General features: G+C 38.9%; 1 protein-coding gene across 1 annotated transcript; it reads left to right on the top strand.

Moving 5' to 3' along the window:
• The first annotated feature begins 3,166 nt into the window (after positions 1 to 3,166).
• LOC105471465 (olfactory receptor family 2 subfamily AK member 2) lies at positions 3,167 to 21,157 on the top strand. Its single transcript, XM_071073069.1, has 4 exons — positions 3,167 to 3,327; positions 6,475 to 6,595; positions 15,685 to 15,796; positions 19,919 to 21,157. Exon 4 carries the CDS (start codon positions 19,937 to 19,939, stop codon positions 20,900 to 20,902), a length of 966 nt encoding a protein of 321 aa, XP_070929170.1. The 5' UTR covers positions 3,167 to 3,327; positions 6,475 to 6,595; positions 15,685 to 15,796; positions 19,919 to 19,936; the 3' UTR covers positions 20,903 to 21,157.
• Positions 21,158 to 24,128: the final 2,971 nt, after the last annotated feature.

The raw sequence follows: 24,128 nt of genomic DNA, 5'->3' as shown, positions 1-24,128 counted from the left end.
AGGATCACTCGAGCCCATGAGGTTGAGGCTGCCATGAGCTGAGATCACGCCACTAGACTCCAGGGAAGGCAACAAAGCAAGACCTTGTCTCAAAAATAACAGCAACAACAACAACAAGAAAACAAACAAAAACCCTTAATAAAAAAGAGCAGAAAATGGTAAATCACTTCTGAAGATTACTATTGACCATTTCTTCCATCCTGGGCATACATGTTGCTCTCTCATGAAGATACAAGCCCTTTAATCTGATCCAGCAATGTGACTTGCTTTAGACAGCAGAATGTGGCAAATATCATGTAGTGCCAGTTCTGGAGCCAGGTCACAGTAGTCCTAGCAGCTACTATTTTTTGTTCTCTTAGAATCCAGCTTCCATGTAAAGGAGCTCAGACCAAAGTCCTGAATGATGAAAGACCACAGAAAGAGAGATGGAGACGTGTCCTGCCAGACTCTATTCATTCCAGGATCCAGCAATGTCAGTGAGGCCATCCAGCCAGAATCAAACACACAGCAAATGCAGCCTCTCAAGTAACCCTTAGCAGGCAGACACTGAGCAGAGGCGAGATGTTCATGCTAAGCCCTGTTAAAATTGCTGACTCATGAACAACAGCAAAAATATTGTCATTATTTCAAGCCATTTGGTTTTGGGTGGTTTGCTTTGCAGCTATAAATAATAGCAAGTGAAATAGAGGAGCAGTCAGGGGATTGGATTTTTTGTAAAGCAAGCTCAAGAAGGGACTATCAAATGTTTGGAATGCTGCTAAGAAACTGACAAGACAGCATGTAAGTGACCATGGGATTTGCCAGTCTAGAGGGGCCAGTGACATCTCTGGGTAATCATTTCAAAAAATCTGATAATCATTTCAAAGGAGCAGTTGAGAATGAAATCCCAGTTGGCATGTGATGAAGAATGAAGAGAGATGAGAAAGTGGAGATTTAGTTTACAAAATGCTCTGTGGTAGGAAAAGAAAATGTTTTTATTATTATTATATTTTAAGTTCTGGGATACATGTGCAGGTTTGTTACATATGTATACAGGTGCCATGGTGGTTTGCAGCACCCATCACCCCGTCACCTACATTAGGTATTTCTCCTAATGATATCCCTCCCCTAGCTCCCTAACCCCCATCAGGTCCTGGTGTGTGATGTTCCCCTCCCTATGTCCATGTGTTCTCATTGTTCAACTCCCACTTATGAGTGAGAACATGCGGTGTTTGGTTTTCAGTTCTTGTGTTAGTTTGCTGAGAATGATGGTTTCCAGCTTTATCCATGCCCCTGCAAAGGACATGTACTTATCCCTTTTTTATGGCTGCATAGTATTCCATGGTATATATATGCCACATTTTCTTTATCCAGTCTATCACTGATGGGCATTTGGGTTGGTTCCAAGTCTTTGCTGTTGTGAATATTGTGCTTGTGTCTTTATAGTAGAATGATTTATAAATAGAATAGTAGAATGATTTTGGGTATATGCCCAGTAATGGGATTGCTGGGTTAAATGGTATTTCTGGTTCTAGATTCTTGAGGAATTGCCACATTGTCTTCCACAATGGTTGAACTAATTGACACTCCCACCAACAGTGTAAAAGCATTTCTATTTCTCCACATTCTCTCTAGCATCTGTCATTTCCTGACTTTACAAACAATGGGGAAAGGATTCCCTATTTAATAAACAATGTTGGGAAAACTGGCCAGCCATATGCAGAAAACTGAAACTGAACCCCTTCCTTACATCTTATATAAAAATTAACTCAAATGGATTAAAGACTTAAATGTAAGACCTGAAATCATAAAAACCCTAGAAGAAAACCTAGGTAATTACCATTCAGGACATAGGCATGGGCAAAGACTTCATGACTAAAACACGAAAAGCAATGGCAACAAAAGCCAAAATTGACAAATGGGATCTAATTAAACTAAAGAGCTTCTGCATAGCAAAAGAAGCTATCATCAGAGTGAACAGGCAACCTACAGAATGGGAGAAAATTTTTGCAATCTATCCATCTGACCAAGAGCTAATATCCAGAATCTACAAGAAACTTAAACAAATTTACAAGAAAAAAAAAACCATCAAAAAGTGGGTGACGGATATGAACAGACACATCTCAAAAGAAGACATTTATGTGCCCAAGAAACATATGAAGAAAAGCTCATCATCACTGGTCATTAGAGAAGTGCAAATCAAAAGCACAATGAAATACCATCTCACAGCAGTTAAGAAAAGAAAATGTTTTAATGAGGCAATGCTTAGTGGAGATTAGGATGTTTTGTGTAATTTTTAAAGATGGGTTATGCTACATGTGTTTATAAATTGCAGCAAATGTTTCAATGGAGAGGAGGATGCCAGACAAAGGATCTGATATTAGGATTGAAATCTTTAAATGACCAAATTTGGTGATATCTAAAAATTTCAGTAGGAACCTGGACATTTTTCACTTGTAACAAGCTGAAAGATAGTGTATGTGAACAGGTGCAGAAGAATATATAGAGTTATTGACTGTTATTTCCTCATTGCAATGTAAGAACTAGTCACTAAAAGCGGGACAAGAGGTACAATGGTGGTAGAGGGTGTAAGCTGGAGGTTCGAAGAGTGATGAGAAGGTAAAACATCGTCTCAAACTGGAAGATTGTACTATCTTTCTAGGCATATGTTTATTTCTTGATATTTTTACCTTTTTATGTCTATTTCTTGTTATGGTCACCTTTTTGTAATTTGTGGACATGCATTTAAAATGAAACAAATTGTGCATTTGTTGATTTTTCTCTGGAGGTGTGAAGCTTCTGTGCTGGTGAACTGTTAGCAGATAGTGGAGTTCTTCCAGATGTAAAGGTTTCCCTGATGTGTATGACTGAGGACAAAATATATCTCCATTTACAGTTTGAAGCAGGAAATTATGTTGATATTGCTTACAAATGACATAACAGGGTTAAATTCCTAGAGTGGTAAAATAAAAAAGGTTGGTGTGAAGGTACGTGAGTAATTTCTGATATCATAACAGAGAAACACAACAAAAAAGGACCAGAAAAATTGAAAACACTAGATTATATAACAAGAAGTTAGTGCAGAGCAGCCCATGTTATTTGCAACTCCTCCCTAGCATCTTCAGGATACTTTTATCCTTATGCCTGTCTCTTCAGGATCACAAGAAGGCTGCTGTATCTCTAGATGACCAACATCATCACAGCCTGAGAAAGAATGAGCAGGGAAAAACATGGCCGATGGACCTTGATGGTTGAATCACTCCCTTCACAGTCCTTTCTGGGAAACTCATCCAGGATCCCCCATTTACATCTCATTGGTCATCTCTATCTGGAAGGGCATCCGGAAAGGTTAGCAAAGCATATTTCTGTTACCCCATAAAATATCAATATTTCATTAAGAATGTGATGTTTCTGCCACAGAGTCATTTGTCAGAGACTGGAATAACTGAAGTCCATTCTTGGAGGGTGCTTTATTGGCAATGAGCTCCATCTTGTGCAATTACTCTGAATTGGAATCACCTTGTGGAGGATTTACAAAACTCATGGTGGAGCCCCGCCCAGATTGATTTAATAAATATCTCTGGGAGATTGGTCTAGAGTACAGTTCTGTATAGCCAGAAGTTTAACCCAGGTCTAGAATATGATCTTTTCTTTTCTTTTCTTTTTTTTCTTTCTTTTTTTTTCTCTCTCTCTCTTTCTCTCTCTCTCTTTCTTCTTTCTTTTCTTTTTTCTTTTTTCAGATGAAGTCTCACTCTGTCGCCCAGGTTGTAGTACAGTGGTACGATTTCAGTGCAACCTCTGTCTCCCGGGTTCAAGCAATTCTTCCTCAGCCTCCCAAAATAGCTGGGATTACAGGCGCCTGCCACCGCACCTGGCTAATTTTTGTATTTTTCGTAGAGACGGGGTTTTGCCATGTTGGTCAGGCTGGTCTTGAACTCCTGTCCTCAGGTGATCTGCCCACCCCAGCCTCCCAAAGTGCTGGGATTATAGGCGTGATCTACTGTGCCCAGCTGATCTTGTGGTTTCTAATCTGAGGAGGATGGATGGAAAAATGATGGAGTTGAGCAAATCAGGGATCAGAAAGTCCAGAGGTCTAAAGATTAGTCATAAGAAGGATAAAATCACCAAGAAAAAGGAATAAAGATGTCATGTAGAAGATATCTTGGGACAAGGGAAGAGGCTGGAGTGGTGTGTACTATTACTTTAATGCAGTTGTGGGGTTTCTATTCATGAGGAGATCAATGAGAAAAACAAACGTCATAGCATTTACAAAGTGCATACTCATATAAACGCTTTGTAGATTTAGTTCCTTTAACCTTCACAACAATTCTATGAGGTGGTATTACCATCTTCATTTTGCATCCTGATACTAAGGCACAGAGTTTTTTTTTTATTTGTTTGTTTTGAGATGGAGACTCGTCCTGTCGCCCAGGCTGGAGTACAGTGGCACGATTTCGGCTCACTGCAGCCTCTGCCTCCCAGGTTCAAGTGGTTCTCCTGCCTCAGCCTCTTGAGTAGCTGGGATTACAGGAGTGTGCCACCATGCCCAGCTAATTTTTGTAGTTTTAGTAGAGACAGAATTTCACCATGTCAGGCTGGTCTCCAAATCCTGACCTCAGGTGATCCGCCCACCTCGGCCTCCCAAAGTGCTGGGATTACAGGCATGAGCCACCGCCCCCGGCCTAAGGCACAGGATATTTAAGCAACTTTCCAAGACTTGGTAGGAACTATGTGACTGAGCTGAAATTAATTCATAAACAGTCCACTTCCAGAGCACTTGATCTTAATCTCTTGTATACTCCTCCAGGCTGTAAGTTAGATGGGAAATGGGGGAACAAAACCAGACAAACCTGTAAGTCACAGGGCAGTAGGAGATATGGTGCCCTAGGTCTCAAATTCTTTGATTTTATTAACCACTGAAGATTATGATAGCCTGAATGAATTTAATTCTGAACAAAAAAAGTATCCCACTGAACGTTTGGGCTTCTTATTGCCAGTCTAGGAGACAAATGTGTATGTGTTAATATCTAGCATTTGTTTTGAAGAACTATGGTGAGAATACTGTGACCCAGATTAAAAAAAGAGGACTTGGCCTCTTACTCAATTACACATTAGGTAATCATGGGGAAATTGCTTCCTTCTCTAGGTTTAAGTTTCTTCATCATTAAAATGGAATACTTACCATGCATCTCATTTTATAGTATTTAGTCTTTGGGATATTCTTCTACATAAAATATTTTATTATCATAGAAGCTATGAATTAGGTTTATCATCCACATTTAATAAATAGTAAGATTTTGGCTCAGAGACAATTAGTTACCCAGTTTCAAACACTGAGATAAATGAGCTTGAATTATTTCATTTACTTTCAATTCAATAATCTTTTCATTAAATGGAGACTATGTATTTGAAATGGCTTTGAAATTTAACAATAAGTGTGCTACTCTAATACAAATACAGGGATTTGCATTGTCTTATGAGATGAAGGATAAAGGAATAGAACTCCTCCAGACCCCTTCTCTCATGTATTATCTCTTGAAATCTCCATCAGAGATGGCATACTTATTAGATAAACCATAGCACTGGTCCAGTATGGCAATGTACTTTAAAATATATTGCGGGCCTGGTGCCGTGGCTGGGATTACTGTCGTGAGCCACTGTGCCCGGCTATAATTTTTTAAAATACTATTATATTTATACTTTGTTAGATTCAATTTATTAAGATTTGGTTGACTGAGGAGTTTTGCCTCTGTGTTTATAGGAGTTATTCATCTGTAGCTGTCCATTTTTGTAATGTTTTTGTCTAGTTTTAGAATTAGGGCCTTATTGAATGAGTCAGAAATTATTCCCTGTGCTTTCATTTTTCTGGAAGAGGTGGTGGATAACTGGAATAAATTTTTTTATAAATGGTAGAATTCACTAGTTATCATATCTGGGCCTGGTGCTTTCTCTTTTAGCATATTGTTAATTATTCATTCTTTTTTTTTGAGATGGAGTTTTGCTCTTGTCGCCCAGGCTGGAGTATAATGGCATGATCTTGGCTCATTGTAACCTCCACCTACCAGCTTCAAGCGATTCTGCTGACTCAGCCTCCTGAGTAACTGGGATTACAGGCATGTGCCACCACGTCCAGCTAATTTTATATTTTTAGTAGAGACGGAGTTTCTCCATGTTGGTCAGGGTGGTCTCGAACTCGTGACCTCAGGTGATTCGCCTGCCTCGGCCTCCTTAAGTGCTATGATTACAGGCATGAGCTACTGCTCCCGGCGATTCAATATGTTTAATAGATATAAGCCTGTTCAGATTTTGTATTTCTTCTTATGTGAGTTTTGATAGATTGTGTCTTTCAAGGAAATGATTCATTTCATCAGGCTATCACACCTGTGGACATAGAGTTGTTTTTAATATGCCTTTATCATCCTTTTAACATTCATAGGATTACGTGTCTTGTCTTTTCCTGTTGATAGTAGTAATTTTTTTTTTTTCTTTTTTAAGACGAAGTCTCACTCTGTTGCCAGGCTGGAGTGCATTGGCACGATCTGGGCTCACTGCAACCTCCGCCTCCTGGATTTAAGTGGTTCTTGTGCCTCAGCCACCTGACTAGCTGGGACTACAGGTGCGTGCCACTATGCCTAGATAATTTTTGTATTTTAAATTATAGCTCCTGGTCTGATAATTCTAACATAAATAAGCCTATATTATTTGTTTTTATGTTTATCTACCTGAGAATTAGGTTGTGCTTGCTGCTGGCTGTAGCTGTGTTAGAGACTGTATTTTTCTTGATGTTTTTGTCTCTCTTACTGTTTTTTGGATTATTTACAGACTTTCCCTTAAGTAAAATTTGAGATGCACAGTTATTTATTTTGTATTTTTCTGTTATATTATGGGAGCCCTATAGATGTGATGGTAAGAAGTGAGGAGAGGGAAATGGTTTTATAATCCTATTACTAGATCTCCGTGTGTGTGTGTGTCTGAGATAGAGGAGATAGAGGAGAGAGAGAGCGAGAGAGAGCGAGAGAGAGAGAGAGAACTAGAGAGAGAGAGCAAGAGAGAGAGAGCGAGAGAGCAAGAGAACTAGAGAGAGAGAGAGGAGTGAGAGAGCGAGCGAGAGAGCTAGAGAGAGAGGAGAGAAAGAGCGAGAGCAAGCGAGAGAGAGACAGAGGAGAAAGAAAGTGAGAGAGAGAGGAGTTAGAGAGGGAGGAGAGGAGAGAGCGAGCCAGCTAGTGCTCCTGGCCTATGACCTTCATGAGTGTTTCTTGGTTTTGTGTTTGTTTTTCCACTTAGGTGAGACGAAAAAAGTCAGTAGGGCCTAGAGTTGAATATTTTTTTCCCCCAAGGTCTGTTAGACTCTGATTAAAACCCTGTCAAGTGACGTCACGGGTAGGGCAACTTTTATGTAAATGAGGCTGCTACTTCGCCACCTGCTGCTTAGACACGAAGATTTCCCGTGCTGTGGGAGGGAATGCGGGAGCCGCTTGGTCCCGAGTCAGCCAGCTGTGCAGCAGGGTTAATAGGGCTGGGGGTGCGTGGGGCAAGTCACCCTGTGTGTAAGGGGAAGGCGTGCGAGGCTGTGGAGGGGCGGGGGCCGCTGTCTTACATTTCGGCAGCAGAGAAGTTACCCTGATGTCGAAAGTGGTTTTCCTAGAGCGAGGCTTCGAAAGGCGGGGAGCGTGTTGGCGGTTTTCCCCACAGGTATGGGGAGAGATGTTCGCGACGTGGGGGTTGTGTTGAGCACGCACCCCGCGTTCTGGTGGTTAACCTGGTGATAACGGTTTTCTCAGGGGTCCGGCCACGGGCCTGAGGGGGGTGAACGGTCGCTGTCCGTCCGCCCTGGGTAGGGGGCCGGGGGAGCTGTCGCTGTCCGTCCTCCTGCGTGGGGGCGGCGAGCTCTCGGGGCCGCGGGTGGGTGTAAACACGGCGCGCTCACACTGTGCGGGGAACGGCTCTGGGTACCGGTTGCTCCTGCGCGTGTCCCGAGGTCAGGGCCGCCGTGAGGGGGAACTCGCCGCGCTCTTCCTGGACTGTGAGTCGGGGTTTCCTGAGGAGCCCTGGCCGCTTCGCCGCCGCCTGTGTCCTGGGAGAGGCTTCCAGACGTTCCTGCCGCCGGCCGTGGGCGCGTCCAGTCTCCTCAGACTCGGCTCAGGGAAAGCTGCCGGCTGCGTGCTGCGTCCGGCCCTGCATCCGCTGCCGGCCGGCGCTCCAGACAACGCCCAACCGCCCTCCCCGCAGCCGCCGCCCGTCCCCGTCCCCTCTCCAGCCTCTCGCTTCACCTTCCCGGGAGGAGGGCGCGAGCCTCGGCCTGAGCCGCACGGCGGGCACCTGGAGCTTCCGCAACGTCCCTCCCCGCGCGGCGGGGAAATGGCTCTTCCTCCCTCCAGAAGCGCCTGCCTGGAACGCGGTGTCCGCCCTCTACAGTCCAGAGAGAACCCCGGCGTTGGCGGCCGTGGGCGTTTGGCCGCGCTCCCGGGGTGTGTGGCCCGCCCGTCGCATCGTCCCTTCTGGTCCGCAACGTCCCGGTCCGTGAAAACGACCCGCCCAAGGAAAGGCAGGGACGCGGCGGGGAGTTAGGCGCTCGCAGGCCCGCGTGTCCCGGAAGCTCCTGCCCCGCAGCTCGGGCTCCGCAGAACACGGCGGCTCCACGCACCCCGGAGCCCGGCGGGAACACAGGAGGCCCAGGAGCGATAGGGGCCGCAGGCAGGAGCCGGGCCTCCTACGGATACATCGAGTTCCGTGAGGACCAGCCATTGACTTCCGCTCGCAGCGGGGGGGACATCGTCTGGCTCAGATATAGAATATTCCAACCAAGACCGAAGGCAACTTTCAGTTGATTAAGATGAATAAACGGGTTATGAAAATGTTGAAGAAACGTGCTTGGCCCGGGGACCGTCATCACTAACGGGTGCTCCGGATCCCTGATCCGGGAATTTCTGACCGAGAGCAGCCGACCAAAGACCGACACAGTGGCTGGGAACGGTGTGCATTCTGGTTTCCAGGTCGATCAGACTTCCAGAGACTTCCGGGCCCATCAGACTTGTGACGAGGACACCGGCTTTGTCGGCCTTTGGGAAGGTGTTTTCCATCCCGGCGTCACCCTTGCCTTCTGTTTGACCTTGCGCCGGCTCCTTCAAGTTGCGAGGCCTCAAGTTGGAAAGTGGTGCAGGAAAATAATAACACGAAGTACCTCCTAGAGCTGTTGCACAGATATTAAACGAGATAGTCTAACAGCACATCTAGCAGAGTGTGTGGCTTACATTAAGCATTTGCCGACTGAAAACAATATCCCAGATAGGTTTTCTCCCCTTAGTTATAAAATATAAGGAAAATTGTGCAGACTTCTGCTTCAGGCTCCTGTCACATTTGCATGAATTCTGCATTTGTGAATGTAACATCCTTTTACAAAGTAATGTTAATGTTAAAGAATAACAAATGAAATTTATAAAGCATGTACTCACAAAAAGAACTTCTTAGCAGCTTTGTTTATACTAGTCCCCAAACTGGAGACAATTCCTATGCATCCAGAGGTGAATGGATATATTGTGATTTAGTCATCCAATGGAATACTGGACTGTAGTAAAACGGAACAAATGGGAATGGATATATTATGATTTAGTCATCCAATGGAATACTGGCCTGTAGTAAAGCGGAACAAATTATGGAAGCGTGAGACAGCATGGATGAATCTCAAAAACCACATGCTGGTGATGAAAAGAGTGTATTCCGTGTGTCATCGAGGTAAATTTCTAGAACAGGTGAAACTAACCTGTATAGTGACAGAAACTACATCATTAACTGCTGGGGTCAGGGTTTGGGGGGGATAGACTGCAAAGGGCACAAAAGGACTTTCTGGGGTAATACACGTGTCATCAAACTTGAAATGGATGCATTGTATCATTTTCAACTCACAACTTAATCTGTTTGATTGTAAAAGTAATAAGAAAACCACTACAAATCATAATGCCTTCTACTTAATTTAATGTATGTTTAGCCTTAGAAAAGTGTCTCTAACTGTGACTGGGAGTTCAGCAATTCCTTCATTTCTGTTTCTGTCTCTGTCTTTAGTTAAATTCATGCAGTATTAAATGGAATATTTTTTAAAAACCCTGTCAATTAGGCTCTCATAAAATAGTTTCTACTGAGGGTAAGACTTGTTAAGAACAGGATGCTCTGGGTGCATTCCAAGATGACTTATCTTCGCCCTCTTCCTACAGAAAGTACTAGGGAACTTTTTTTTTTTTTTTTTTTTTTTTTTTTTTTTTTTTTTTTTTTCTGATCTTCACTGTGTGAAGTAAAACTGGATATAAAACTTACAAAAATGGGAGGAGAGGTTCTTCCTAAGACTGGGCTTCCCTGGATGCTCAAAAGGTCTTAATATGTCTGAAGGAAAGCTGTATGACATACTGATACATTTATTCTGTTTTCTTCATGATATATTTGCTTTAATTTCCTTATTAAACTTAATCAAATATAAAAGTTTGGTCTTTTAGGTTTGTTTTCCTTTGTGTGAATTTAAAAGCTGTAATCTGAAATAAAAAGACCTGCTGGCTCTTTGCTGAAATCTAGAATAAAAAGCCCTGCCGGCTCTGTCTGTCAAATCTTAGGGCTCAGATACCCATGTGTGTGGTCTCGGAGTGCTTCCCATGTCGAGGGGAAGCAGAAATTTGCCTTATATGGGATAATGAACCTAGGACACAGATCCTGCCATCTAACTGGGAGGAAATCAGCCCTGAAAAGTGACCATGTGATTTTGTTGGGCTGGGCATGTGGGCAGAGAGAGTGGCTATGTTCATATTGTTGATTTAATATTCTCTGTCTGGATGTTCTGTTTTTTTCAATTTTTTTTTTTTTGCAGTTTTAATGTATTTGTTTACGGATATATCACAGTTGTACAGACTTTGGGGGTGCCTGTGATATTTTGATATGATATGTAATGATCAAGTAAGGGTAAATGGCATATCCATCACTTCAAACATTTATGTTTTTTTGTGTGTGTGTCAGGAACATTGCATTTCTTCTCATCAAGCTATTTTGAAAGATACAATTAATTGCTTTTAACTACAGTTTCCCTACTGTGCTATAAAATATTAGAACTTACTCCTTCTATCTGACTGTATTTTTCATGATTTATGCATTTTCTCTTTGGGTGGAATGGCTTAACTTTGAATATAAGAACAACCGGGAACTCATTATTTGTTTTTTAACTTATTTTTCTATTGAGAAATAAAGAGTCTTGCTCCACAGGCTGAGGCGTAGTGGCATGATCATAGCTCAATGCAGCCTTCAACTCCTGGGCTTCAAGCTAGATAATCTCACCTCAGGCCCAGTCCACTGCACCAAGCTAATTAAAAGAAAGAAAAAAAAATGTAGAGATGGGTCTTGCTATGTTGTCCAGGCTGATCTCAAACTCCCGGCCTCAAAGAATCCTCTCAGCCGGGCATGGTGGCTCATGCCTGTAATCCCAGCACTTTGGGAGGCTGAGGCGGTGGATTACGAGGTCAGGAGATCGAGACCAGATCAAGACCATCCTGGCCAACACGGTGAAACCCCATCTTTACTAAAGATACAAAAATTAGCCGGGCGTGGTGGTGGGTGCCTGTAATACCAGTGACTCAGGAGGCTGAGGCAGGAGAATTGCTTGAACTGGGGAGGCAGAGGTTGCAGTGAACTGAGGTCACGCCACCGCACTCCAGCCTGGGCGACAGTGTGAGACTCCGTCTCAAAAAAAAAAAAAAAAAAAAAAAAAAAAAAAAGGATTCCTCTCACCTCAGCCCTGGAGTAGCTGGGATTACAGGTGCAATGACCACACTGTTTACTAATTTAAAAAAAAGTTTTTTTTTTCTGTCGCCCAGGCTAGTGTGCAGTGGTATGATCTTGGCTCACTGCAACCTCTGCCTCATGGGTTCAATGGATTCTCCTGCCTCAACCTCCCGAGTAGCTGAGATTACAGGCTCACACCACCCAGCTGAGCTACTTTTTGTATCTTTAGTAGAGACGGGGTTTCACCATGTTGGCCAGAATGGTCTCGATCTTTTGACCTCCCAAAGTGCTGGTATTACAGGCGTGAGCCACTGAGCGCTCAGCCACTATTTGCTCTATTTATGCAGACATTAACTCCTTCTTTTCCATGATGTCTGGTGAGAGCAGCTACCACTGAAGCTGATTTTTGAAAAGCAAATAACACAGGAAAATAACTCACAATGTGTGGCACCAAGCAAGCCCTCCATAAACATTATTTTGAATGATGATTAATATTGTTGTTATTGCTGATATTATTACCTTTTAAAAAGTATCATTCTATGGCTATTGTTGGAAAGTCAAAAAATAACAGGTGCTGGTGAGGTGGAGAAATGGAATGCTTGCTTACATACTGTTGGCGGGAGTGTAAATTAGTTCAGCTATTGTGGAAGACGGTGGGGCAGTTCCTCAAATACCTAAAAACAGAGATGCCATTTGACTCAGCAATCTCATTATTGGGTATATGCCCAAAGGAATATAAATCATTCTATTATAAAGACACACACACATGTGTTCACTGAACACTATTCATAATAGCAAAGACATGGAATCAACCTAAATGCCCATCAGTGACAGACTGAATAAAGAAAATGGTACATATATACTATGGATTACTATGCAGCCATAAAAAAGAATGAGATCGTGTCCCTTGCAGGAACATGGATGGAGCTGGAAGACTTAGTAATCTAACACAGGAACAGAAAACCAAATACTGTACCTTCTCACTAAGGGAGCTAAATGATGAGAATACATGGACACATGGAGCAGAATAACACACACTACGGAATGTGAGAGGGTGAAGGGTGGGAGGAGGGAGAGAATCAGGAAAACTAATAGGTGCTAGGCTTAATACCTGGGTGACAAAGTAATATGTACAACGACCCCCATGACACAAGTTTACCTATATAACAAACCTGCACATGTACCCATGTACCTAAACCAAGTTAAATTTTAAAAAATCCTGTGTAAACTAAGTGGCTTCAGGGATGCAGTCATTCACTGTTTTCCTCTGAGGGGACACAAACCCTTTTGATAATTATCCACATCCCATTTTGACCTGGTTCTGTGAATCCATAACTGCGAGGGAAAGTACACAATGAGTCTCTGGTCCTGTTCAGACAGAGTGAAACCGTCGTGCCCAGCTCCCTTCCACCATGGCACTCTGTGTTTACTCTCGTGTTCAGTGTCTGACATACCTCCATTCAAGTTAATTTTCTCATAACTTTTTAAAATAGCGTACTTTTTGGCATGGAATTACCTTAAAATATGTCTCTCACACAATACCAAGTGAAAATAATAAAACGAAATTGGTAACTACTACTAAAATGTATTAGACCTTTATTCAGAGGCAGATGTGAGGCTAAAGAAACTTTAGCCTCTCCTGTGCATAAGCCCTTTCAAAACTGTATCTTCATTTAGTAATTGTATTTTTTTTTTTTCTGAAGGAGAGCACCTAATACAATATGTGTTTCAGGCTTTTCAAAATTCAGGTTTGTCCTTCGATATTCTAGAAATATCCCCGTCAGTGATTTCCCTCAAACATTCACATTCAATGATGTCTGAATACTGGAGTCCTCCTTCTGTGGAAATTATTGTAAGTTGTTTTACCAAAAAGTGAGCAAACTATTCCATACTAAAGAACACAATATCTTAGCTGGGGAAAATGAAGAGATGTGTGTGATTGTTTAATAGGAACTTCTATATCAAGTAAGTACAGAGTAGACTAAGCCTGTGTATCTTTCCCTCAAATTCTAACTTACATCACCCTGTCTCCTAAGTTCCTGCACTTTTTTTTGTTTTTATTCCTGAACAAAGGGGTTGTTATGGCAGCCATGACATTTTGCAGAGAGATTGGTTAAAATTCAACCTCACATTTATTTTCACAGGTTGTAAATAAGCCTTGTTGCAATAGAAGATTAAATGATCACACGGCATTATCTGACTTCTTCTCTGTGAACCTGGGAACAATGAACTGTTAGTGGTTACAACAGTTGTCACTATATCTGTGGACCTCTAGATATCTGACTTGTCTAGTTCTGTGACCACAACAATCTTTAAAAAATCGTAGGAAAAAATATTGTAATATGTTGTATAGATCATCTCCTGGGTTATGTAATTCCTTAAAATGACATTTTTTATGTTGTTTGCAGAAAAATTTTGTATCAGTTGGTTAATTATGCAGAACCTAATCTATATGTATATCTTAAATGTAAAATAGAATAAAAATATATTTTTAAAAACCTCAGTTAAAAATATCCTGATTGTTTATCAATTAAATATATTTTGAGCATTCATCCTGAACTCAATTTTATCTTCTTTTTTGAAATTAAACACACCAGTTCTAATATGTGCTTAATTGTGGATTGGAGACCAAGTTTTCCCAGAAGGTCTCTTAGACAAAGAATATGAAGGTCAACCTTGATTAGGCAGTTAACCCATTTAAATGTAGACATTAGCAACCTTATATAGGATAAAAAAAGATGACTTTTTTGTTTAAATTCTGCTTTCCTCTGAATTTCCTATGCTAAATGAACAAAGGCTTTACTGTCCGAGGTAAAAAGAAAAAAAAATACCATCTTACAAATTCAGTATAACAATTTCTAAAATGTTTTTCAGATTAGAAATTTTAAAAGTATAGGATTTCTTTTTCAGAACTGTCACATTAAATAGATTGATTATTTAGAATGTATGCCATTCTGCTTCTGTTTCTTTTTGATATATATAATTGATAAATAATATAATTTTATTTAAAAGTAAATAAAAAAAGGAATTGCTCTGATGCTCTGATTTTCTAACTACTACCTCCAACTGTGGTGGCAGAGAACGCTTCTTATAGTTAATTTTGCAGATCTATTCAGATACATCTCCTGTTACTTAAAAAATATATATATATATACATTTCTTTCTGGGAAAAAATCCTAGAAGAATGAGATTCATCTCTATGAAAGAGGCTACATAAACTAAAATTGAAATCATAATTACAAAATAAAAGACTATCTATATATATATATATGTTTTTCCTTTGGCAGAGTCTTGCTCTGTCTCCCGGGCTGGAGTGCAGTGGTGTGATTTTGGCTCACTGCAACATCTGCCTCCTAGGTTCAAGCGATTCTTCTGCTTCAGCCTCCCGAGTAGCTGGGCTTACAGGTGCGTGCCACCATGCCTGGCTAATTTTTGTATTTTTAGTAGAGACAGGGTTTCACCATATTGGCCAGGCTGGCCTTGAACTCCTGACCTCCTGATCCACCCACCTCAGCCTCCCAAAGTGCTGGGATTACAGGCGTGAGCCACTGCGCCTGGTCTATATGTCTTTTACCTAGAGGAAAAAATGCTTTCAAGGCCAGCCTTTGTCAGTTTCAAAGACGTGGCTTGGTGGAGGCAATAAGGCTTACTCATGGTGGCAGTCACCTAGCTACCAAATCGCTGGTTAGCCAACTAATTACTGAGGTAAATCAGAAGAATTTGTAGTCCCTTGACAAATTTACTGTAACTTATGTCAGAGAAATATATTCTGAAACTAGTTTCAGAGATATATTTAAAGGTATGTATTTTATTTAAATAATTATATAGAATTATATTATTGGCCGCATAGATTATCCAGATATTAATTAATGTCTGCAAAAAGAATCTCAAGGTATGTACTTGAGACATATTTGGTCTGATATTGAATTTAAACAATCTCTGCCTTGCCAGGATGAAGGGGCTGGGGCATGTTTGTGCAGAGATGTGGGCAAGTGTGGGTGAGTTCGGTGCATCCCCCACCTGAGAGAACACAACTGGAAGGATCTCTGTGGTCTTAATTGAGGTAGGAAACATCTCTTCCTTACTTTAGCCTCCAATTTTAACATTATGTTCAGTATGTAATTATATTCAACAATATTTTTGGAATGATGAAAGTTTAAAATTAGGTAAAATATTTCAAAAACACAATGTGTGGTGAAATTTTTATTCAGTTCTATCAAAAAAATACTTCATAAGTTGTATGCCCCTAGCATACATGGTTATTATTGACATTTAGAAATTTATGTTGTTATTGCTTGTTAGTATTTAGGAGATAACGTATTTGCATATATCCATGGCTTCTATTTCTGCAAATTTCCCTAGTTCTCATCTCCTGTAATGAGTTACCTAACATCTTTCAATTGTTCTATAGAAACAGTTTTTATAAAAGCAGAATTCAAACTTCAAGGTAAATGTGGAGGTCAATGATGCCAAAATATATGCAGATGATGATAAGAATGACAGGAGGCTACATTATGATGAAACCAACAATGAATTAAATTGCATATTTCAAAAATTATTTGGGAGAAAATGTGTGGCTTTCAGTTTATGGCTCTAATAATAGTAAACTAGTTCTCAAATCCGTCATGATCAGCAGAAATGACAACATCGCCTCCTCTCTACCTGCTCAAGGACTGGGATTGGTTTAGAACACACTTTCAATGGATGTTATTTTAAGTTACTTAACCCACACTGAAGGTCCAAGCTATTACCTAATGGAGTAGGCTGCATTATAATTATATGCTTTTGAGGTTGGAAATTGCAATTTGTTGAATATATTGGTGAATATAGTATCATAAATTATGTCATACTTAATAGATTTCTTTTACATTAATTTCAATTGAAAGTTTTATTTGGGATTTCATCTAAATAAAGAAAGGGCATGTTGGCTCAGGCCTGTAATTCCAGCACTATGGGGGGCCAAAGCGGGTGGTTGCTTGAGGTCAGGCGTTCAAGACCAGCTTGGCTAACATGGTGAAACCCATGTCTACTAAAAATACAAAAATTAGTCAAGTGTGGTGGCACATGCCTGAAACTCCAGCTACTTGGGAGCCTGAAGCAGGAAAATTGCTTGAATGGAGAGGTAGAGGTTGCAGTGAGCCAAGATCACGCCATTGCACCCCTGCCTGGGCGACAGAGTGGGACACTGTCTTAAAGAAAAAAAAAAAAGAAAGTAATATTTGATATTGGGCGAGGAGCTTGGGAGGTGGGGAAATTATTTCTCAGGACTAAGGAAACTCTAGATGTGTTTTAGGTGCTTCTGTGCTCATCTTAGCACATTTCTCTCACCTATCAGGTGAAATATTTACATTTATACAACATATTTGCTATAGCCTTGGTCTTCAGCATTACGAAGAGAATCTTGTAGCATTTAATGTTGGTGATGCTTACCAGAGGATTATGTTTTGTAATTAGAGGTGGGAGAAAATTTGATTAGAAAATCTTCCAATATACTTAACAAGCAGCTTAAGGATTCTGTTTAATTAAAATTAAATGCAGAGAATAACAAATATATATTTTTAAATCTCACAGATTTTTAAAGTGTCTTTAATGTATGCAAGAATTGGTGGGTAGTTGAGTGTGATTAATATTTCTGATTTAATACCTCTCAACCACACACTCTCAGCAAGTTGACTTGTGTAAAGAATCTAATTAAGCCTGACTCATTGAGGCCTATTGTCAGAAAGGTGCTGCAGGCAACATAGAATTTTACTTACAACTCAATTTAGGAAGAGATTAAGAGTAGCGTGCTATGTAGTCTTTTGCTTGGCTGAGGGAGATGGAATGGAGGCCAGTATTTATTCCAGAAGTTTAGTGAAACCCGTGACCTGCTTCATAGCAAAGTAAGATTTGCAACATCCAAACCCCAGTGTGTTTCTGTTTTGGAATTTTTTTTGGTATTTCCAACCATGAAGCATCTTTGAGTGAATTATGATCAATAGATACTGTAACTGTTTATTTTTGTGTTTATATGTTTGTATTTGTATGTAAAATTTCTGTTTACCAGTTTTCATAACTACTTTTTGAATATGTGACATGTCATCAGATTAATCATTTAAAAAATTTATCATGCATTCATAATTCTAAATTGTTTTTAGAAAAGGTATCATCTTTAACATGTAATATATGTTTGTACCAAACATGTCTGTGCCAAAGATTATTTCATATATTACTGTAGTAAAATTCCAGTAATAAAAGTGTTAGTCCAAAATGTATAGAAATGATATGTTTATGGTAAAAAAAAAATCTTAAAAAATTCAACCATGTATCACCAAAAATATATTATTGTACATTGGACTACATTCTTGACCTTTTAAAAAATAACTTAATAAGATTGTTTTATTCACATGACATTGATTTAGGCTTAGATAGAAAATTACCGTATTTTAAACCTTCTATTTTCCTTTTTATGCATCACCTATTTATATCTATTTCCAGGTTATGCAGTCAGGTCTTTTTTCCCCATGTGGTAGAGCCTTTATATATAAGACAGTAAATAATTCACTTTATTGCCCTAAGAATTTTCTGTGTGTTCCAGTTAAAATCAATTATTTTCTACATGTAATTTTTGGAGAAGTAAGCAGTAATAAATTTGAAAAACAGTCATCATATGATGAAATGATCATTCCAATAGCTCCAAAACTGTTGCTCATTTTATTTTTATTTGTTATTCAATTTTCTTGCCCTGTACAAATGATTGATAATATATATTGTATGAGATATGTTACTATATTTTGTAATTTATTTTATTATATAAATTTTATTATAGCTATAATATTCTTTCTCTCCTGTTTATCATACTCAATTATAACCAGTATTTTCTTCATTTACCTCTATAAAATCTTATTGTTTTATTTCCTCCCTGTTAGATTTTTGTAAATAATTTTCACTCTTGTTTTGAGTTAGATCTCTTCTTTCTAGATTTTATTAAAATAATTATGTCATGATCTGAAATATATAATGTTAAAATTTAGGTTACATTGTTATGAATTGTTTTACCAAGAATTACCATCTGATCATATTTTTTAATGTCAATTTGGTGACTTTTCATATTTTTTATTGTATACATTTTTAGAAATACAAGCCTTTTTGTATAATAATGTTAAAATATTGTTTAAATATCATTGAGTAATTGTAATTAGTAATGCGACAATATTTTAGACTAGTACAAAAGAAAGATAATTGAATATTACTAGTTTTGTATAACTATAACTTATAAAGTCAGCTTCTATGTAATACTTTCAGCAACTATTTGTATTATTTTTAATTTTTCAAACACAACCAAGGTTTTCAGTCTAAATGTATTATGAGTTCCAGAGATTATCACTGTGTTGTGCTCATTAACCATTCTTTACATGCTACTTGAGTCAAAGAATAATAAATATTTTTATATTTCAATGATTCATTCTCAAGCTCTTCCTAATATTTGGTTTACCTTTTCCCCCAAGTTTATAAAATTGTGTCTACGTTCACAGAAATAAATAAATACTAATTAAATCATAAGATCTGTAATAGCACTGTAATTCACCCCACCCAGGTGAATCTTTAATTTCTTCACTTAGACCATGTAATAGCATTTATATAGTAAAAATATAGTAAAATAACGTTTACTATATAAATGTTACTACATTTAGATTATTTGTCTGAACAAACAAAATAACATTTACTATATAAATGTTACTACATTTAGATTATTTGTCTGAACAAGTAAAATAACATTTACTATATAAATGTTACTACTTTTATATAGTATTTATATTTATATATTCTTATTTATAACCAATGTAATCAAAAAAGAAATGAAGAATCCTTGAAATTATGTATTTGACTAATTCTGTCATATCACATATATGAGAAAATTGAGTCAGTGAGTGATTTTTAACAGGTAAACACAGCTTGTCTATCATCTTGAATATATTTACAAAGGAGAAACAACTTGTTCAGAAAAATAATCTAAATACTCTTATTTTCATTTTATATTTTATTCTGCAGTCAGTAAACACTTATTTTCATATCATCATTTGTAAAATGGGAATTTTTCTATGGATACATTCCATGTGATGAATAGGAGAGATATAAATTCATCCTAAAGACAGTCCAGATAATTCTATTGTATTTAGTATTGTCATTTTGCTTTCTCTTAAAGGGCAGTCAACATTATTACATGAACGTTTCAGATGTCATCTGCTTTGATATTTTGGTTTCAGCCATGAAAGCAGAAAATCAAAGTTTTGGGACAGATTTTCTACTTGTTGGTCTTTTCCAATACGGCCGGATAAACTCTCTTCTCTTTGTCGTCATTGCCACCCTCTTTACAGTTGCTCTGACAGGAAATATCATGCTGATCCATCTCATTCGATTGGACACCAGACTCCATACTCCAATGTACTTTCTGCTCAGTCAGCTCTCCATCATTGACCTCATGTACATCTCCACCACTGTGCCCAAGATGGCAGTCAACTTCCTCTCACAGAGTAAGACTATTACATTTATGGGCTGTGAGATTCAAACGTATGTGTTCTTGGCCCTTGGTGGAACTGAAGCCCTTCTCCTTGGTTTTATGTCTTATGATCGCTATGTAGCTATCTGTCACTCTTTACATTATCCTATACTTATGAGCAAGAATATCTGCTGCCTCATGGTTGCATGTGCATGGGCCAGTGGTTCTATCAACGCTTTCATACATACAATGTATGTGTTTCAACTTCCATTCTGTAGGTCTCGGCTCATTAACCACTTTTTCTGTGAAGTTCCAGCTCTACTGTCATTGGTGTGTCGGGACACCTCCCATTATGAGTATACAGTCCTCCTGAGTGGACTTACTATTCTGCTGCTACCATTCCTGGCCATTCTGGCTTCCTACGCTCATGTGCTTATTGTGGTATTCCAGATGAGCTCGGGAAAAGGACAGGCAAAAGCTGTTTCCACTTGTTCCTTCCACCTGATTGTGGCAAGTCTGTTCTATGCAACCACTCTCGCTACCTACACGAAGCCACACTCCTTGCGTTCCCCTACACGGGACAAGGTGGTGGCAGTATTTTACACCATTATCACACCCCTACTGAACCCATTTATCTATAGCCTGCGAAATAAGGAAGTCACAGGGGCAATGAGAAGACTGTTGAGATAATGGATATGCCGTAGAAAATATGACTTCAGAACCTTGTATTGATTGAGCATTAACAACATTAAAAGCTATTCCTGAAAACTATCTGGAAAGATGTAAATAAATGTTTTCTGTATAGAAGCCGCAAAAACAGCGTTTGTCAAACTTGTTTAATTTCTAAAGCAGTAGAATTCAGCCTTCTCAACCCAGTGTTACCCTGGCATTTTAATATTTTGACTTGCCCTCTTGAATATCTGAAATGTGAACCATAAAAATAAAATCTACCCAAACATTTAACATCAAGATAATCTATATAACAACCAAAGTTAATAGAGAGAAAAATGCAGAATACATTCATTCATTCATGCACTCAGGTGTTTCAATGCCTTAATTTTGTGTGTGACACTGTTACAGCGACTGGTCTTGTGAGAGTAAATAAAATAAAAGCTGACAGAAATCTCTGCTGATCAGCAACCTTAATTCCGTCTGCCACCTTAGTTTCCCTTTGCCGTAGAAGCTGACATATTCACAGTTGCTAGAGGTTAGGACACGTGGACCTCTTTGGTGGACCATTTTTCTCCCTACGTGTTTAATGTTTTGTGCAATGGTGTATGTTTAACAAAAGAACACCAAGGCCAACTCCTAGCAACACTGAGGCCCAACCGATACCACCTGGTCATCCCTGAATTGCAGGGACAGCTTTCCCCAGGTGAATAATACTCAACTGAAGAATCTTTAATTTCTTCACTTAGACCATGTGCACCTTTCTGAACATGTGTTTCCTTTGGATTTGTTTTCCTATCATGATTTCATTCTATTTTATCCATCTATATGCTTCAATAACATTTAAAATATAATTACTTTTGAGAAATGTCTGTTCATATCCTTTGCCCACTTTTTGATGGGGTTGTTTGTTTTTTTCTTGTAAATTTGTTTGAGTTCTTTGTAGGTTCTGGATATTAGCCCTTTGTCAGATGAGTAGATTGCAAAAATTTTCTCCCATTCTGTAGGTTGCCTGTTCACTCACATGAAAAAATGCTCATCATCACTGGCCATCAGAGAAATGCAAATCAAAACCACAATGAGATACCATCTCACACCAGTTAGAATGGCAATCATTAAAAAGTCAGGAAACAACAGGTGCTGGAGAGGATGTGGAGAAATAGGAACACTTTTACACTGTTGGTGGGATTGTAAACTAGTTCAACCATTATGGAAAACAGTATGGCGATTCCTCAAGGATCTAGAACTAGATGTACCATATGACCCAGCCATCCCATTACTGGGTATATACCCAAAGGATTATAAATTATGCTGCTATAAGGACACATGCACACGTATGTTTATTGCGGCACTATTCACAATAGCAAAGACTTGGAATCAACCCAAATGCCCATCAGTGACAGATTGGATTAAGAAAATGTGGCACATATACACCATGGAATACTATGCAGCCATAAAAAAGGATGAGTTTGAGTCCTTTGTAGGGACTTGGATGCAGCTGGAATCCATCATTCTTAGCAAACTATCACAAGAACAGAAAACCAAACACCGCATGTTCTCACTCATAGGTGGGAACTGAACAATGAGATCACTTGGACTCAGGAAGGGGAACATCACACACCGGGGCCTATCATGGGGAGGGGGTAGGGGGGAGGGATTGCACTGGGAGTTATACCTGATGTAAATGACGAGTTGATGGGTGCAGCACAGCAACATGGCACAAGTATACATATGTAACAAACCTGCATGTTATGCACATGTACCCTCCAACTTAAAGTATAATAATAATAAATAAATTAAAAAAAAAATAAAAAAAAAAAAAAAAATAAAATATAATTACTTCAATAACGCATTTTAATTTAGTACTAAGAATTATGAAAACCAGGATTTCAGTGATTTCAGTGATTGATGGCGTGCTATTGCATTATGTAACAAAGAGTGCTCCCTAGTTAGTTATGCTTTTAGACGTTCACTAGGAGGGTAACACCACCACATCCTAAACACTTTTCAGTAACCAAGTGCTACGCAAACTCAGAAAGCATATTTTTCTAATTAACGTAAACACACAAAAACATTATTCAATGGTTTAAGCAAGTACCATTGTGTGATCCTCATTATATAGACTGAGACCAAAGTTTATGGTGGTTAAGAACTCCATGAACAACTCACTGATCAATAGACAAATCCTGACATGAACTCATATTGCCTGATTCTCGGATTCCTCCCAAATTAATGACTTTTATGATTTAATAATTTGGAACAGTGTAAAAAAATTCTTTTTAGTAAAAATTATGTTTACTCGCTAATACATTTTTCAGTGGTTTTTTTCATTTTTGAAGCAATGCTAGTGTTATGACAATCCACTTCCTCAGGAATAGTAAATGGTGTAACATCACAGTCAACTTGGTGTAAGGGAAGAAATGTATGAGTAAGTGTGGATGGCTGGACTGATTATAGTGTTTAGGTAGTGCACATCATATGGATTCTACAAAGAGTTCAGGTTTTTAAGAATAATCCAGACAGAATCCAGGGCACCCTACAAAAGACCGTAGGTAACAAAGCTAAAGAAAAAGAAACTACTTATGTCAAATATTGGGAGCCAGTATTGTGGCAACGGGGTTATAGAAAGATCCTTCATGATATGAACCATTATGGGCACTAAGTTTTGTAGATATTATGAGAATTCAGCCTTAACAACCTATCATGTATTGGGAAGAGGGTAGAGGAAGGGAAAAGCTAACAAAAAATGTATCACAGACTACTTAATAACTTCAGATTTCTGAAGTTTTTTTTGAGAAAACAATTCACCTGTATATGGACAGGTACACTCCCTCTTCTTTAGAGTCCTAGGAAAGTCAGGAACGACAGTGCTATATTGCCGGCAAAACAAATCCAGAGTAATCTTCAGAATTGTGATCACTACACAAAAATATGTTAATATGAAAGTTTACATTTTAGACCCAGTTAAATAACATCTAAATATATTCTCATTTATTCTGTTTCTGTTTTTCTGTTGTGGTTTTCATGCTTTATTAATGAAAGTTTCTTTATAAAAATCCAGTGACTAATATTTATTAATATTTAATAATGTATTAACAGGAGAGAAATCACTATTTTCTCTTCTAATATTGAGGAAGGGAAGAGTCAAAGCTTACAGTATCTGGAGGGAAAATCAGGACAGATGGTGGTAAAGAGAGTAGGGCCAAAAACAGACAAGAGTATCTATTGACATGATTCTTTTCCTCCT

This window comes from Macaca nemestrina, chromosome 1 (assembly GCF_043159975.1).
Source record: "Macaca nemestrina isolate mMacNem1 chromosome 1, mMacNem.hap1, whole genome shotgun sequence".
In the NCBI taxonomy this organism is placed as follows: domain Eukaryota; kingdom Metazoa; phylum Chordata; class Mammalia; order Primates; family Cercopithecidae; genus Macaca; species Macaca nemestrina.
This window is presented reverse-complemented; position numbering and strand designations above follow the sequence as displayed.